The sequence below is a fragment of the Triticum aestivum genome, chromosome 3A (assembly GCF_018294505.1).
Source record: "Triticum aestivum cultivar Chinese Spring chromosome 3A, IWGSC CS RefSeq v2.1, whole genome shotgun sequence".
Taxonomy (NCBI): domain Eukaryota; kingdom Viridiplantae; phylum Streptophyta; class Magnoliopsida; order Poales; family Poaceae; genus Triticum; species Triticum aestivum.
This window is the reverse complement of record NC_057800.1, coordinates 450,123,298-450,135,213: the sequence shown is the minus strand read 5'-3', so window position 1 is coordinate 450,135,213 and position 11,916 is coordinate 450,123,298. Positions and strand designations below refer to the sequence as shown.

Below are 11,916 nucleotides of genomic sequence, written 5' to 3'. Positions count from 1 at the left end.
GGTCGCTGGGACTGCATTCTCAGCGAACGTTCGCGCATTACCATTTCCGTATACTTAAGCTTATAAATTTTTGCCTCCAATACAATGAAGTCCACTGCTTTGGCATTTTCCTTAACAGTGAACATTTTTATCAAATTTGTGTCAGAAAATGTCCATATTGTTGAACCTAATGAATAATTACAAAGATACAGGTCTGTAACACTTGTATGGTTGTATCCTTTTCTTTTCGCTAAAAGACATCTTGTGAAGTTTTTTTTTTGAAGCGGAGACATCTTGTGAAGTAGAGTTGCCGAAGTTCCTCTAACTCCTCAGCCAGATATTCCCCTTGCCCCTGCTAGTTCCCAACAACAGAATCGATAGGTGTTACCATGGCGGTACGGCGGTACCTAACGACCTTCATTTAGGGCCTGTTCGGCAATAGCCTAGCTCCTCCAAATCTTTAAATCCGCGCTCCGCTCGCTGGCTCGTGCTCTGATTGAGCTTTCCCGATCAATGAAACGTGTTCGGCAACCGAACTCTGGCTTCCATAACTAATTGGGCCTTTCGTGTAGAAAAGCTGGCCCAAGAAAGATTATGGAGCGGAAGACGTACAAGCGGGAGAGAGACATATCACACGAACCGGTATGTGTTTCACTTATCGGTGGCAGGTCGTTGTAAATTCCACAAACTCCTTCATTTCCCGGATCTACGGAGCTCCGTTTTACCTGCTCCAGAAAATTGAACCGCAGCCAGCTCCGCTCCGCGCTTCAGACTCTGCGGAGCTAGAGCGTTTGGCGCCGCTCCGCCTGCTCCACGAGAGGAGTTGTGGAGCAGAGAGGATCCGAACAGGCCCTTAATCGGGAAACACCAGTAGTAGAACCAGAAACTCAAGATGGAGGATTGGAGGGTGGCCCAAAACTCTCTCATATATGGAGAATTAGGAAGCAAATAGACATGCATTTTGGAGGACAACTGATGGATTGCAATCCCATGTAAAAATTCGTGTTCAAGGAATTTCACATGGTAATATTTTCTTCTACAAATTTTAAAGGAAACCAAACATGACCTCTAACCTCATGGGAGAATTCTTTTCAAAGTTTCAATGTATCTTGCGTCTTCCACTCTCCCTTCTCTCTTTGATCAGGCAACACATGAAATTACTGGTACCCCCTCTGTAAAGAGATATAACAGCGTCTACAAATTACTCTCCCTTCTCTCTTAGATCACTCTCACTAAGTGATCTAAACGCTCTTATATTTCTTTACAAAGGGGGTACATTTTTATCCGTAGCATCCAAAGGATTATCCTCAACAAATCATCCGTTTTTCTTGTATTTGAGATACCATGACATTTTGGTCATGTGTTGTTACTATTTCTATGTTCTGATAATCACCCTTAGTTTCTGTGAAGTTGTAAATCCCTTGTTGTTTTTGTGAACACAACTCAACACAAAGATATGAGAAATGTTAAAATAAAATTGAATCTGCGAAGCTTTTTCCAAGTATTTGTTACCACCTAGTACTGGAAGAATATGATGTGGGATCAGGGATGATCGCTATATAGGAGATCAGAAATTATCGCTAACTAATGTGACAAAGTAAAAATATGAGTTACCAAAGCAGCAATAGAAGAACCAACATTTCAGCCGCACCAGCCAAGCAGCCAAGATGAGCAACCGATGTGTTTACTTCCTCTTAAACAACAGGGGGGGAAAAGGACCCTACGAAGTTAGGACCAAATAATTATAGGAAAAAAAATTATTTAAGAGGGCGGATCAACAGAACAACAATGTATAAAACCTGTGCTATAAAAAGTGAACGAAAAATAAAAGCCAGCCAATCACTTGAGCAACAACCGTGAGGTGTGGAACAGTACCGCAGTTCTGTAATCAGGCAAAATGTCACAATCTGTACATCTCTAAGTAAACATATTTCTATAATTAATTAATAGTAACAAAAAAATTAAGTTACAGAGTTACAAGTCATAGAGGACCTTGTATTCAACGGAAGAGCCGAGTTCAGTAAGTTGTGGGCATGAACTGATGGTGGTAGAAATTGAAGGCTGTGTGTATGTTCCTCTTAGAAGGCCAATTGCGATGCCCTTATATGCAGCTTCTGAGGGATGGAAACCATCCCATGATCCATACTTTTGTGGATCATCACACACCTTGTATTCTCCATATCCACATCTTGCAGTCATGGACACACCATAGGGTCCTCCTCCACCGCAGCATGCTGCTAAAGGATGATCGATCCCTGAGTAATAGATGTGTTAATGTTTAGCATGGTATCAACTAGGAAAACATGTTCTTGTCGATGAATATATGTGTTCTTGGAGCACTAAAGCATAGTTAGTTTATCTAGTGAAAGTAGCATCCAGGAAGTGTTTCGATGGCATCGTCTCATAAGCGCTTGGCAGATTTGGAGAGACCGAAACGCCAGAATCTTTGAGGATGTTAGCGACACAACATTCAAGATCAAAGAAATGGTGAGGTTGAAAGAGTTAGCTTTTTCCAGGGTTGTACAGGATGATGGGGGTTAGCTTCCTTGATCATTTTCTTCCTTTTGTCTAGGCAAAGCCTCGTACATGAGGGTTTGGCCTGATCTAAGTTCCTTTTTTCTACTCTTCTAATGGAATTGACAGTGCTCCTGTAGATTTTCCAAAAAAATAAAGTAGCTGTCGTCTCAAATCTGAAGCTCAATCAAAGTGATGTCATGTTTAATACTACCTCCGATCCATAATAAGTGTCGCAGTTTTGAACTAATTTTGAACTAACCCTAGTTCGAAACTGCGACACTTATTTTGGATCGGAGGGAGTACATATCAATCATGTATTTAGGCTATAGTAGCTACAGGGACACTGAATAAACATACAGAAGGAAATTATTAAGAGTAAATAATGGTACTCTATCTGATATCACCTTATGTTACCAAAACAAAACCAAGTTGTGCTTGATGTTACAATAATGGCACTTCTGAAAGCTTCTGCTATGTTTACTCAATAGTGATTTGATTGTGTTACTAGTAAGATTATTTCATAAGAAACCCAATTAAACACACTTCTATTATGTACTAAATCAAAGACACTTATTTTGGGACGGAGAGAGTAGTTGGCTATTTGCATTGTCATTTCTGGAGATACTGCCTACTGCTATCAAAAGAAAATGATGTTGGGCTCATGTGATTTAGAAAGCAATATGTTACTAGTATAAATGTCAACCTTGCTGATTTGAACCTATGTTTGCTAGCTACTTGGGTTTAAAGATACCATATGGATAATGGTTCTTGAATACATATGGATAATGGTAAAATCTGGAAACAGATTGTACATTCTAAATACAGGACCCAAAGTCCCAACATCTTTGCTAGTTCTTCTATTGGTGTGTCACCCTTTTGGAAAGGGATTTTGTGGGATGCCAAAGCCACTAAATTTGGATACTCCTGGAAGCTTGGCAATGGTTTGAGGACTAGATTATGGGAAGATCAGTGGATAGGTTCCTCTACCTTAGCTACTCAATTTTGGGGCCTTTATGTTATTGCTAATGATCACAATGTTTCTATTAGCAAAGTCTGGGATGGCTTACACTTGAAGAACACTTTTAGAAGATATTTTTCTCCAGATATGATTAAGGCTTGGAATGATCTTCTCAATATTGTGAAAGATCTAAAGCTTAATGACAGTGAAGATTCCATTGTCTGGAATTATGACTCGAAGGGCATTTATACTGTCAAATCCCTTTACAGTATCATTAATTTTAGGGGGGTTCTTCCTACTGATATTCCTTTAACTTGGAAGATTAAAATTCCCCCCAGAGTTCAGATTTTTCTCTGCCTGATAGCTAAACTAAAGTCCTGACCAGGGATAACCTACAGAAAAGACAGAACATCCCTGATGCTTCTTGCCTATTTTGTACTGAATCTGAAAACTGTCATCATCTATTTTTTGACTCTGCTGTTTCGATTGAATTCTGGAGAGTGCTTTCAGATATCACTGGGTATGCCAATTATCTAGATTTGGTATCACTCATGAACTGGTGGTCTGTAAATAACACTAAAACTGCTGATATTATACCTCATGCAGCAGCTCTTTGGGCCCTCTGGAAATATCGAAATGACATGTGTTTCAACCGTGTGTTGTGGTCTGGCATGCAGGCTATTTGGAGCAAAACTGCGTCCACCTTGTCTGCCTGGGAGGTTCTGTGCTCAGGCCCTGCCAGGGAGAGAGTGGTGACTCTGGTGAAGAAGCTGGAAAAGCTAGCGAGAGACCCTCCGCTGCTGCTGTGGCCAGATCCCGGCTAGCACTGTCTCGCTGTGCGCATTGGTGCTACTTTCCTCTGAAGCTGGGAAATCTGCATGAGCTTCTGGGTCTTCTGCGGCAGATGGCTACTCCAAATCCCCACCGGCGCTCGTGTGTGAGTTGGGGGAGAGTTTGGTCAGAGCTGTAGTTCTTGTATTGGTCAGAATTGCTTGTTTTCGGAACTGTTTAAATTTGGTCCTTTCCCTATTTGCTGAGGCAGCGTGTTTGAAGTTTTCCTCTGTGGGCTGTATTTCACTAAACCTTGTGTACCGGATATATTGGTTTCATTGTCAATACAATGGAGCCGGGGCGGTGAGCCCTTTTCATCTAAAAAAAACTAGTATAAATGTCTATTTCTTGTATTTCCCTCCGATCCATATTAATTGTCGCTGATTTGGTACAACTATGGATCGGAGAGATTACAAGTTAATTTATAAACTACAAAGTAGAAGGGACTCACCAAATTGTTCAGGGGAACGGTAGATCTCCATAGCAGCTCCATAGTAATCGGCATAGATTATTGACACGCCACGATGAAACTTACGCAACTTTTCCAACTCATCAATGAGAAGTCTGTTGTGGTACTTCGAGAATTCGTTCATCCACCGTAGGCAACCAGTCTCTGGCTCATAATCTTCCTTCTTGTCACTCTTGAATATCATCAGGTAGTTTGGAACGCACCCAATGGGGAGGTTACCAGGAACTACCAATGTTTTGGCTCCCAGACCAATCAACTCCTGTAAATGAACTCATGTGCATTACTAACTATGTACTCCTTTACAATTTCTTGAGTTGCGATTCAAGTAGTAACAGTGGCGACAACAATTGTATCAGCAGTAAATGACTCACAGTGACTGTAGAAGAAATTTTGGCAACAACACTCGGAGTGAACGTGCGAATCTTCTCAAAGGGAACCCTAGAGAGAAGAGGTATGTTATAATCATTGCCCCCAATTTCTCCAACCAAGAAGAGAGATTGATTCATCATGCCCGTGCAATCTGTTTAAGAAACAGTGTTGTTAGCCATATGTAACAATGGCATCTTAGTTTAAAAACTATCAAGAAAGTATTGACTTATGCGCTCTACAGTAGTTGAACATCCACGGGCTCACATTAAATTTACAGATAGTCATATCTGGTAGAGCTGTAAAATAATCCCCAAAGGAAAGCTGCTACTACAAGTTTTGCTATTATTTATTTGCAGTCCCATCATAATGCAGAATTACAAATAATGTTTCCCCTTGCAGAGTATTTGATTTCTGAAATTAATGTATCATATCTGTTCCAGTGACTTAATAATCATCTCGTGTAAATCTCTTAATGGGGACCAAATATACCCCTCCAATCCATATTACTAACGTCACTGATTTAGTACAACTTTCTCTTCGATCCATATTAATGTCGCTGATTTAGTACAACTTTCCCTCCAATCCATATTAATTGTCGCTGATTTGATAGTAGTACAACTTTCCCTCTGATCCATATTAATTGTCGCTGATTTAGTATAAAAATTGCACTAAATCAGTGACATTAATATCATAATATGGATCGGAGGGAGTATAATTTCCATTTCAGTTTTTACATATGTGATGGTGGTTTGTAGTGAAACTCAAGCAGTACAAATTTCAACATCTTCTGCAACAAATATTACTACTCCCAGCAGCAGCCTCACACCGGTGCCAGTAGAATTTTTCTCTCCCTAATACTAGCGAAAAAATCCAGGTCAAAAGACTTGTGTGGGCAAGGAGAAAGAGAAGGAAGTAAATTTGGGATTACCAGCCCGGTCGGCGGGGCAGAGCAGATCGAGCAGGTCGTGGAACCATTTCATCTCGACGTCGAGGTGCATGCGGTCGCCCATGGGCACCCCTCTCCCCCGGAAGAAGTCCGGGCCCAGCGCCATGGCGCCGCCGACCGCGAAGTTGGCCCCGGACGCGAAGTCCTCCGCGGTTCGCCCGCTCAGGTACGGCCGCACGAACGGCAGCCCCATGGTGTCCGCTGCGGCACGCCCGCCCACGCGAGTTTCATCAGAATTCAAATTAAAATTAGTATACTGCGCGTGCGCGGCTGGCCGGCCGAGCGATCGATGGAGGCGAGGCGGTGTGGTGGTGCGCGGCTTACCGATGAAGTCGACGATGAGGCGTCCGTCGGAGAAGCGGCCGGTGGCGCGGCGGAAGAATGTCTCCCCGTAGGGCGTCCTGAGCGCGGGCTCGCGGGAGTCGTTGCCGTAGAGGAATGGGAAGTTGCCCGTGTCCGCCAGCGAGTCCCCGAAGCTGAACACCCGCGGAACGCACGGCGCCCCCCGCGCGTGTACCACCGCCACCGCTAGCAGCACCGCGGCCGGCAAGAGGAAGCCTCCTCCTCTCCCGGAGACGGAGACGGAGGCAGAGGAAGCCATGGCCATGCCAGTTTCTGTTCGAAGAGGCGTGCAAGGGTGCGACTTTCTGCCTTTTATAAACTTCGGGACTGCCGTCGCCAGAGTCCAGACAAATGGCCAAGGAGCCCGAGATAGCATACGGGGCCAACAAGTCAGCGGCCACTTGTCGCCTTCCCAGTTTGTACGCGTACTCTCTGATCCTTCCTTGAAACAAGATCATACTGCACTTTCTTTTCTCTTGCGTGTACACCAGATCCTAGGTACAGCACGGGCACGGGCCTCGGATCCGGAAACGTAGCGTGATCGTACGAAAATATGTATTCTGGAGCAATATTGTTCCGTATATTGAGGGCTTTGGGTGAAGAGGCTATGATTGAAATCAATGAGGTGGACTCGGCTCCACGATTAGCGACGGGGCAGGAGGACCGTCGAGCAGCATTCCCTAATTTTAGGTTGTGCAATGTTCCTGACCTCTCCAGTTGATGCTGCACTATCAACTCTCCCTGGCGCTAAGCGATGTATACCTGTCATACTGGAAGCTAGAAAATCGTATGTCAGGTGCATCTGCACATTGGAAAAAGAAAATCATAAGTTGTCAAATAGTATCTGACAGTTCTGCATGCGCATTGTTGGCTAAATGTGAAGCAGCAAATTTGTATACCCAAAAAGAAAAAACCATGTCAATTGTTTGCCATAATTTCAGTACAGTTGACTGTCATCGTCGTCAACATCCTGATAGATAACTATTGCAAAATGATGCAAGGTGATTGACAAATGCAACACAAATAATCCTATCCATGGGCCGACATGAAAATCTCTTCACACAGAAGGAAAAAAGGCGATTGAAACAGAAATACTTTGCTTCCATTGAGTGGCGAATCAAATACCCACAATTGATTAACAGTACTAGAGCATAAAGGTATCATGACCACTTACAGAACGATGCAGCATCAAATGACTGACAAGAGATTATCTTGGCAAGTAAAAAATCCTGGAACTAACTGAAAGCACAACAAAAATCATCAATATTCAACAGACTTGCAAGCAGACCGGTTGAACAACAAGTGACTTTCCACGCATCAGCAATTGTTCATTATCAGTTCAAAGCTCGACACAAAACTAGCTTCCTCTCGTACAAGTTATGTTATGTGTGGCATTACGCCGCCGGAAATTTTATTGCAAAGCTCAAATCTTCAATGCCCACATGATGGGCAGAAAAAGCACTGGACCAAACCAACAGACCCCTCAACAAGACCTGGGTTTGCTATAATCTGCAAAATGGCCTAACTAACTTGCATTTGTGAACGCGACACCCTTCTCAATTGAAGATTTGAGCTCGCCCTTGAGAGCTTCCAACCCATCCTTCTCAAACTGCGTCAGCTGACCCAACCCGAGCACTTCCTCGACTCCATTCTTTCCAAGCCTCACCTGTGTTACATCAGTGGATCATGAAATTCCATTCTATGACCAGCGTCAACAGTTTGTAAAGTGAACAAACAACAGCAAGACCACACGGCGAACAAGTCCATCACATTGCCTTAGGCAATAAGCATCACACAAAGGAGAGATAGGTTCACTTGAACATAATTCAGCGTGGAGAATACTCTAGAAGATTCAATGCACAGTAAGAATACTTGAGCATATGCTGAGCCTCGTTTCAAAGAGTTTTTGTCTCAATCAAAATATAACATGGCAAAAATAGCAAGTTGATCAGTGTGCAAAGGGGGAAATGGCCTAATGGAGTATTGCCTAATATACAAAAAGCGTGTCAAAGACTAGTTTTTTGCAGCAGTACTTGCAATCAATTCTAAGGTCATATCCAAACTAGGCAGATTAAAAATGTCAAAGATAACAGTGCCATAAAAGTCCAACAGCAATTACTATTAAATACACCACAAAAACCCAAATGATCAAAATGGATTTAATAACCCAGCCAGTCAGGAAACAAAGCTTAGCCACCCTATTTTCAACAGGCATAACATCATAAAAGAAATTGCAATATAATGTCATATGCATGACAAGCAACCACTGCATAAATCTAGAGAAAAATGGCTTTGATACTACATGAAATTTGGAACCATCTAGATTTACATAATGAAACCATATAAACAACTGCAGTAAACAACACACATAGCAAAATAAGCATGTACCTTGGAAGCAAAGAATGGCAGCTCGGTCACAGTTGATTGCACGTAGGAGCATTCAACAATGTCAGGAACTCCGTTCAGACCCTTCAAGCATGCATCTCCAAAAACTGCACCAGCATACCTACAAAGGTGGAGCAAATTTATTAGCAAAACAAGTAAAAACATGGCACTAAATTGCTAGAGAAGTGGCACACAATCCTCAGTTAGCATGGTTTTTTCATCTTCTTTTTACTTACGCCATGGACAAGGTTGCAGATCCCTTTCCAGCCTTTGCCTCAACGACTTCTGTGCCACCCTCCTGTGTCCTCTTGGTGAGAGCCTTGATTTCTTCAGCAGACAATGCATTAGTTGAAGGAGTTGCCTGTTAAAAAAGAGTTTCCTTCCGTTGAGTTATTAGGGTTAGGGTGATAGCACAAATGTACACTATTCAACTACTTCACAATTACAGTAACCAGAAAGATAAACCTAGATAGACCATATTCACTTCCATAATTTTGGTAAATATGGTGTTTACATTACACTAAACTAGCTACACACTCATATGTCCAGTTGTCCACACAAATGAATTCACTAATGAGCAAGAATACTAGAATATGATTGATCTTTTGTTATAGACATGATCACTTCCCATTTCAAGTAGATGAACATTATCTGTCAAGAAAAACTTAATTTCTTTACTCAGCGTGATTTCACCATGGAAGTCCTAGCATAATACAGTGAATAAGAATCTAACAAACATACCAGTTCTGTCCCCATTTCTGGTTTTATGCGCTATAGTGTGGAATAGTTTTTCCGATAGTGCTGTATCATTTATTACGTGACAGAAGTCAATACCTGTGAGAAGTGGCAAGATGGTAATACCAGCATGACCACCAACAACAGGAACGTCCACAGCTGCCAAAGAACACTCCAGTTAAGGACAAAAATACAGCAACCATACTCTTCTTTCATTTGCTACCAGTCAGCTAGATCATATACTGTCACCACTTACTATTAACATCTACATTAGCCTTCCCAGCATAGAAAGTCCTGGCACGAACAACATCAAGAGTGGTCACACCAAACAATCTCTTCTCATCATAGGTTCCAGCCTTCTTGAAAACTTCAGCAGCAATCGGAACGGTTGAATTCACAGGGTTGCTGATCATGTTGACAAGAGCCTGCAATACAGAAACACATCAAATTCATAGAAAGATGCATACAAACAAAATGAAGTAACAAAGGAGGAACATCAGTTTTTAAATGTATCATATAACGATTTCCTAACACAACATACACTGAAAATGGATACATTATGTATTGGAGGTTGGAGCTAACAGACAGGTTAGAAAATTTGAAGGAATGGGCCATATGGCTCCTCAGTCAACAGGTTGAGGAATGGGCATAAAAATATAGAAGATATGATAATAACTGACAAGCATGTAGGACAGATGATATATATATATTCCACTGAAGAGTTATAAACATAAGAAAATGTAACTTTCAAGAGAAAACAGCGAGGCAATCCAGAGTAACAATGACTTAGTTTTCATTTGTCCAGGCTAATACACAAACATTCGAATGCAAGTAACATTGCAACAAACAAAATGAATAGACCAAGGAACCACACCATCGAACAGGAGATACAAAACTGCAAGCGCCTAAACAAGACACACGTGATAGAGCAAAATGTTCGTGCCTATTCAGCAGATAAGTATTGGTCATAGTGGTGATAATCAAACCACACCCGTTTACAATTTCCAAACATCGAATCAGAATTACGCAATGTCCAGGTCTTGAATAGGAACTAGATAGATCTGTAACGAGACCACGCACCCAGAGTAGCCAGAACAATCAACCACGCGAGCAACAGATCTAAAATTGAAGAGAGTTGAGAATCTTACATTCGGGCAGTACTTGGCGATGGCGGTGCAGAGGTTCTTAACGATGCCGGCGTTAATGTTGAAGAGGTCGTCCCTGGTCATGCCGGGCTTCCTCGGGACGCCGGCCGGGATGATCACCAGGTCGGCCCCATCCAACGCCTCCGCGAGCTGATCATCCGCCATGAAACCCTTCACCTGCGAAAGCCCGAACCATGTGTTAGATCCGACCGAACTGAGCAGCGCGAGGAGGGCGATGTCGGGCGTGGGGTACCAGGGCAGGGGAGTTGATGTGGGAAACGTCGGCAGCGACGCCCGGGGTGGCCGCGATATCGTAGAGGGAGAGGGAGGAGACGAGGGGGTTCAGCTTCATGAGGAGAGACAGCGGCTGCCCGATGCCGCCGGCCGCGCCGAGGATGGCCACCTTCCGCGCCTGCTGCCCGGACGCGGAGGAGTAGTTGCGGCGGCGGAGGAGCTGGGCGGCGGATCTCATCACCGAGGGCCTCATCGTCGCTGGCTTGGGCGGCGCGTGAGATCTGGGTCGATGGATGTGAAGGGGGAGATGTGGACGCGGGGCGGGTGCTGATGTGTTGCTATTGTATAGACGGAGCCAGCAAAGTGGTGGATGGATGGGACGATCTAAACAATAAAGTCGTTAGCAAAAAGGGTTTGGGGGTTTCGAGATAACCATTTCTGATCCAACCTTTCCGGGATTTTCTTTCCTATGAGTATACCTTTTAAAAACTACTCCTACTAGTAGTAGTAAAAAGGATTCTAAAAAAAGAACTACAAGAAACATGCGTGTGCAATGAACCTTGTGATATTAGGTGATGTCAAAAAAAAGGTGATGTCAAAAAAAAGAACTTATGATATTAGGGCATCTCCAACGTTGACATTCAAACCACGAGTAACCGTTCGGACCGCGCGGTCCGGACGCCTTTTGCCATTTAACGATCCTGCACCAGTCAGCAGACCGGTCCGGACGTGTTTTTTTCCCACAGAATGGAGACATGGTGGGGGGTTTTGCGGGCGTTCAGATCGATGTCACACCCGCTACTGACTACCCTGGCCTACCATAAACCTTCTATCCACGCCCACGTGCTTTCTGCCCGGCGCCAGCTGTCCACATTCATGTCGTTGTAGAGCGGTCGCTCCGCATGGCGCCGGCCTAGAGCGGACACAACTTCTCACTACCAGCATTGAAGCGGTGCGCCGGCCGAGAGAGCGCCGCCCACTGCAGGCCCGGCTGACATGCCTCATC

General features: G+C 43.6%; 2 protein-coding genes across 3 annotated transcripts; both read right to left on the bottom strand.

The window, feature by feature from the left end:
* Positions 1 to 1,658: 1,658 nt before the first annotated feature.
* LOC123061607 (GDSL esterase/lipase At1g28600) lies at positions 1,659 to 7,003 on the bottom strand. 2 transcript variants are annotated; one of them, XM_044484785.1, is made up of 7 exons: positions 6,394 to 7,000; positions 6,052 to 6,270; positions 5,126 to 5,274; positions 4,737 to 5,013; positions 1,972 to 2,234; positions 1,855 to 1,861; positions 1,659 to 1,699 (listed from the first exon to the last, which is right to left on the bottom strand). In XM_044484785.1, exons 1-7 carry the CDS (start codon positions 6,785 to 6,787, stop codon positions 1,674 to 1,676), a joined length of 1,335 nt encoding a protein of 444 aa, XP_044340720.1. In that variant the 5' UTR covers positions 6,788 to 7,000; the 3' UTR covers positions 1,659 to 1,673. The 2 variants fall into 2 exon arrangements, with proteins under 2 accessions (XP_044340720.1, XP_044340719.1); XM_044484784.1 differs by having other exon boundaries at positions 1,673 to 1,861; positions 6,394 to 7,003.
* Positions 7,004 to 7,714: 711 nt separating this feature from the next.
* On the bottom strand, positions 7,715 to 11,243 carry LOC123061608 (malate dehydrogenase 1, mitochondrial). Its single transcript, XM_044484786.1, has 7 exons — positions 10,930 to 11,243; positions 10,680 to 10,853; positions 9,788 to 9,956; positions 9,614 to 9,690; positions 9,033 to 9,157; positions 8,800 to 8,917; positions 7,715 to 8,077 (listed from the first exon to the last, which is right to left on the bottom strand). The coding sequence occupies exons 1-7, from the start codon at positions 11,161 to 11,163 to the stop codon at positions 7,937 to 7,939; spliced, it is 1,038 nt and encodes a 345-aa protein (XP_044340721.1). The 5' UTR covers positions 11,164 to 11,243; the 3' UTR covers positions 7,715 to 7,936.
* Between the last annotated feature and the right edge of the window lie 673 nt (positions 11,244 to 11,916).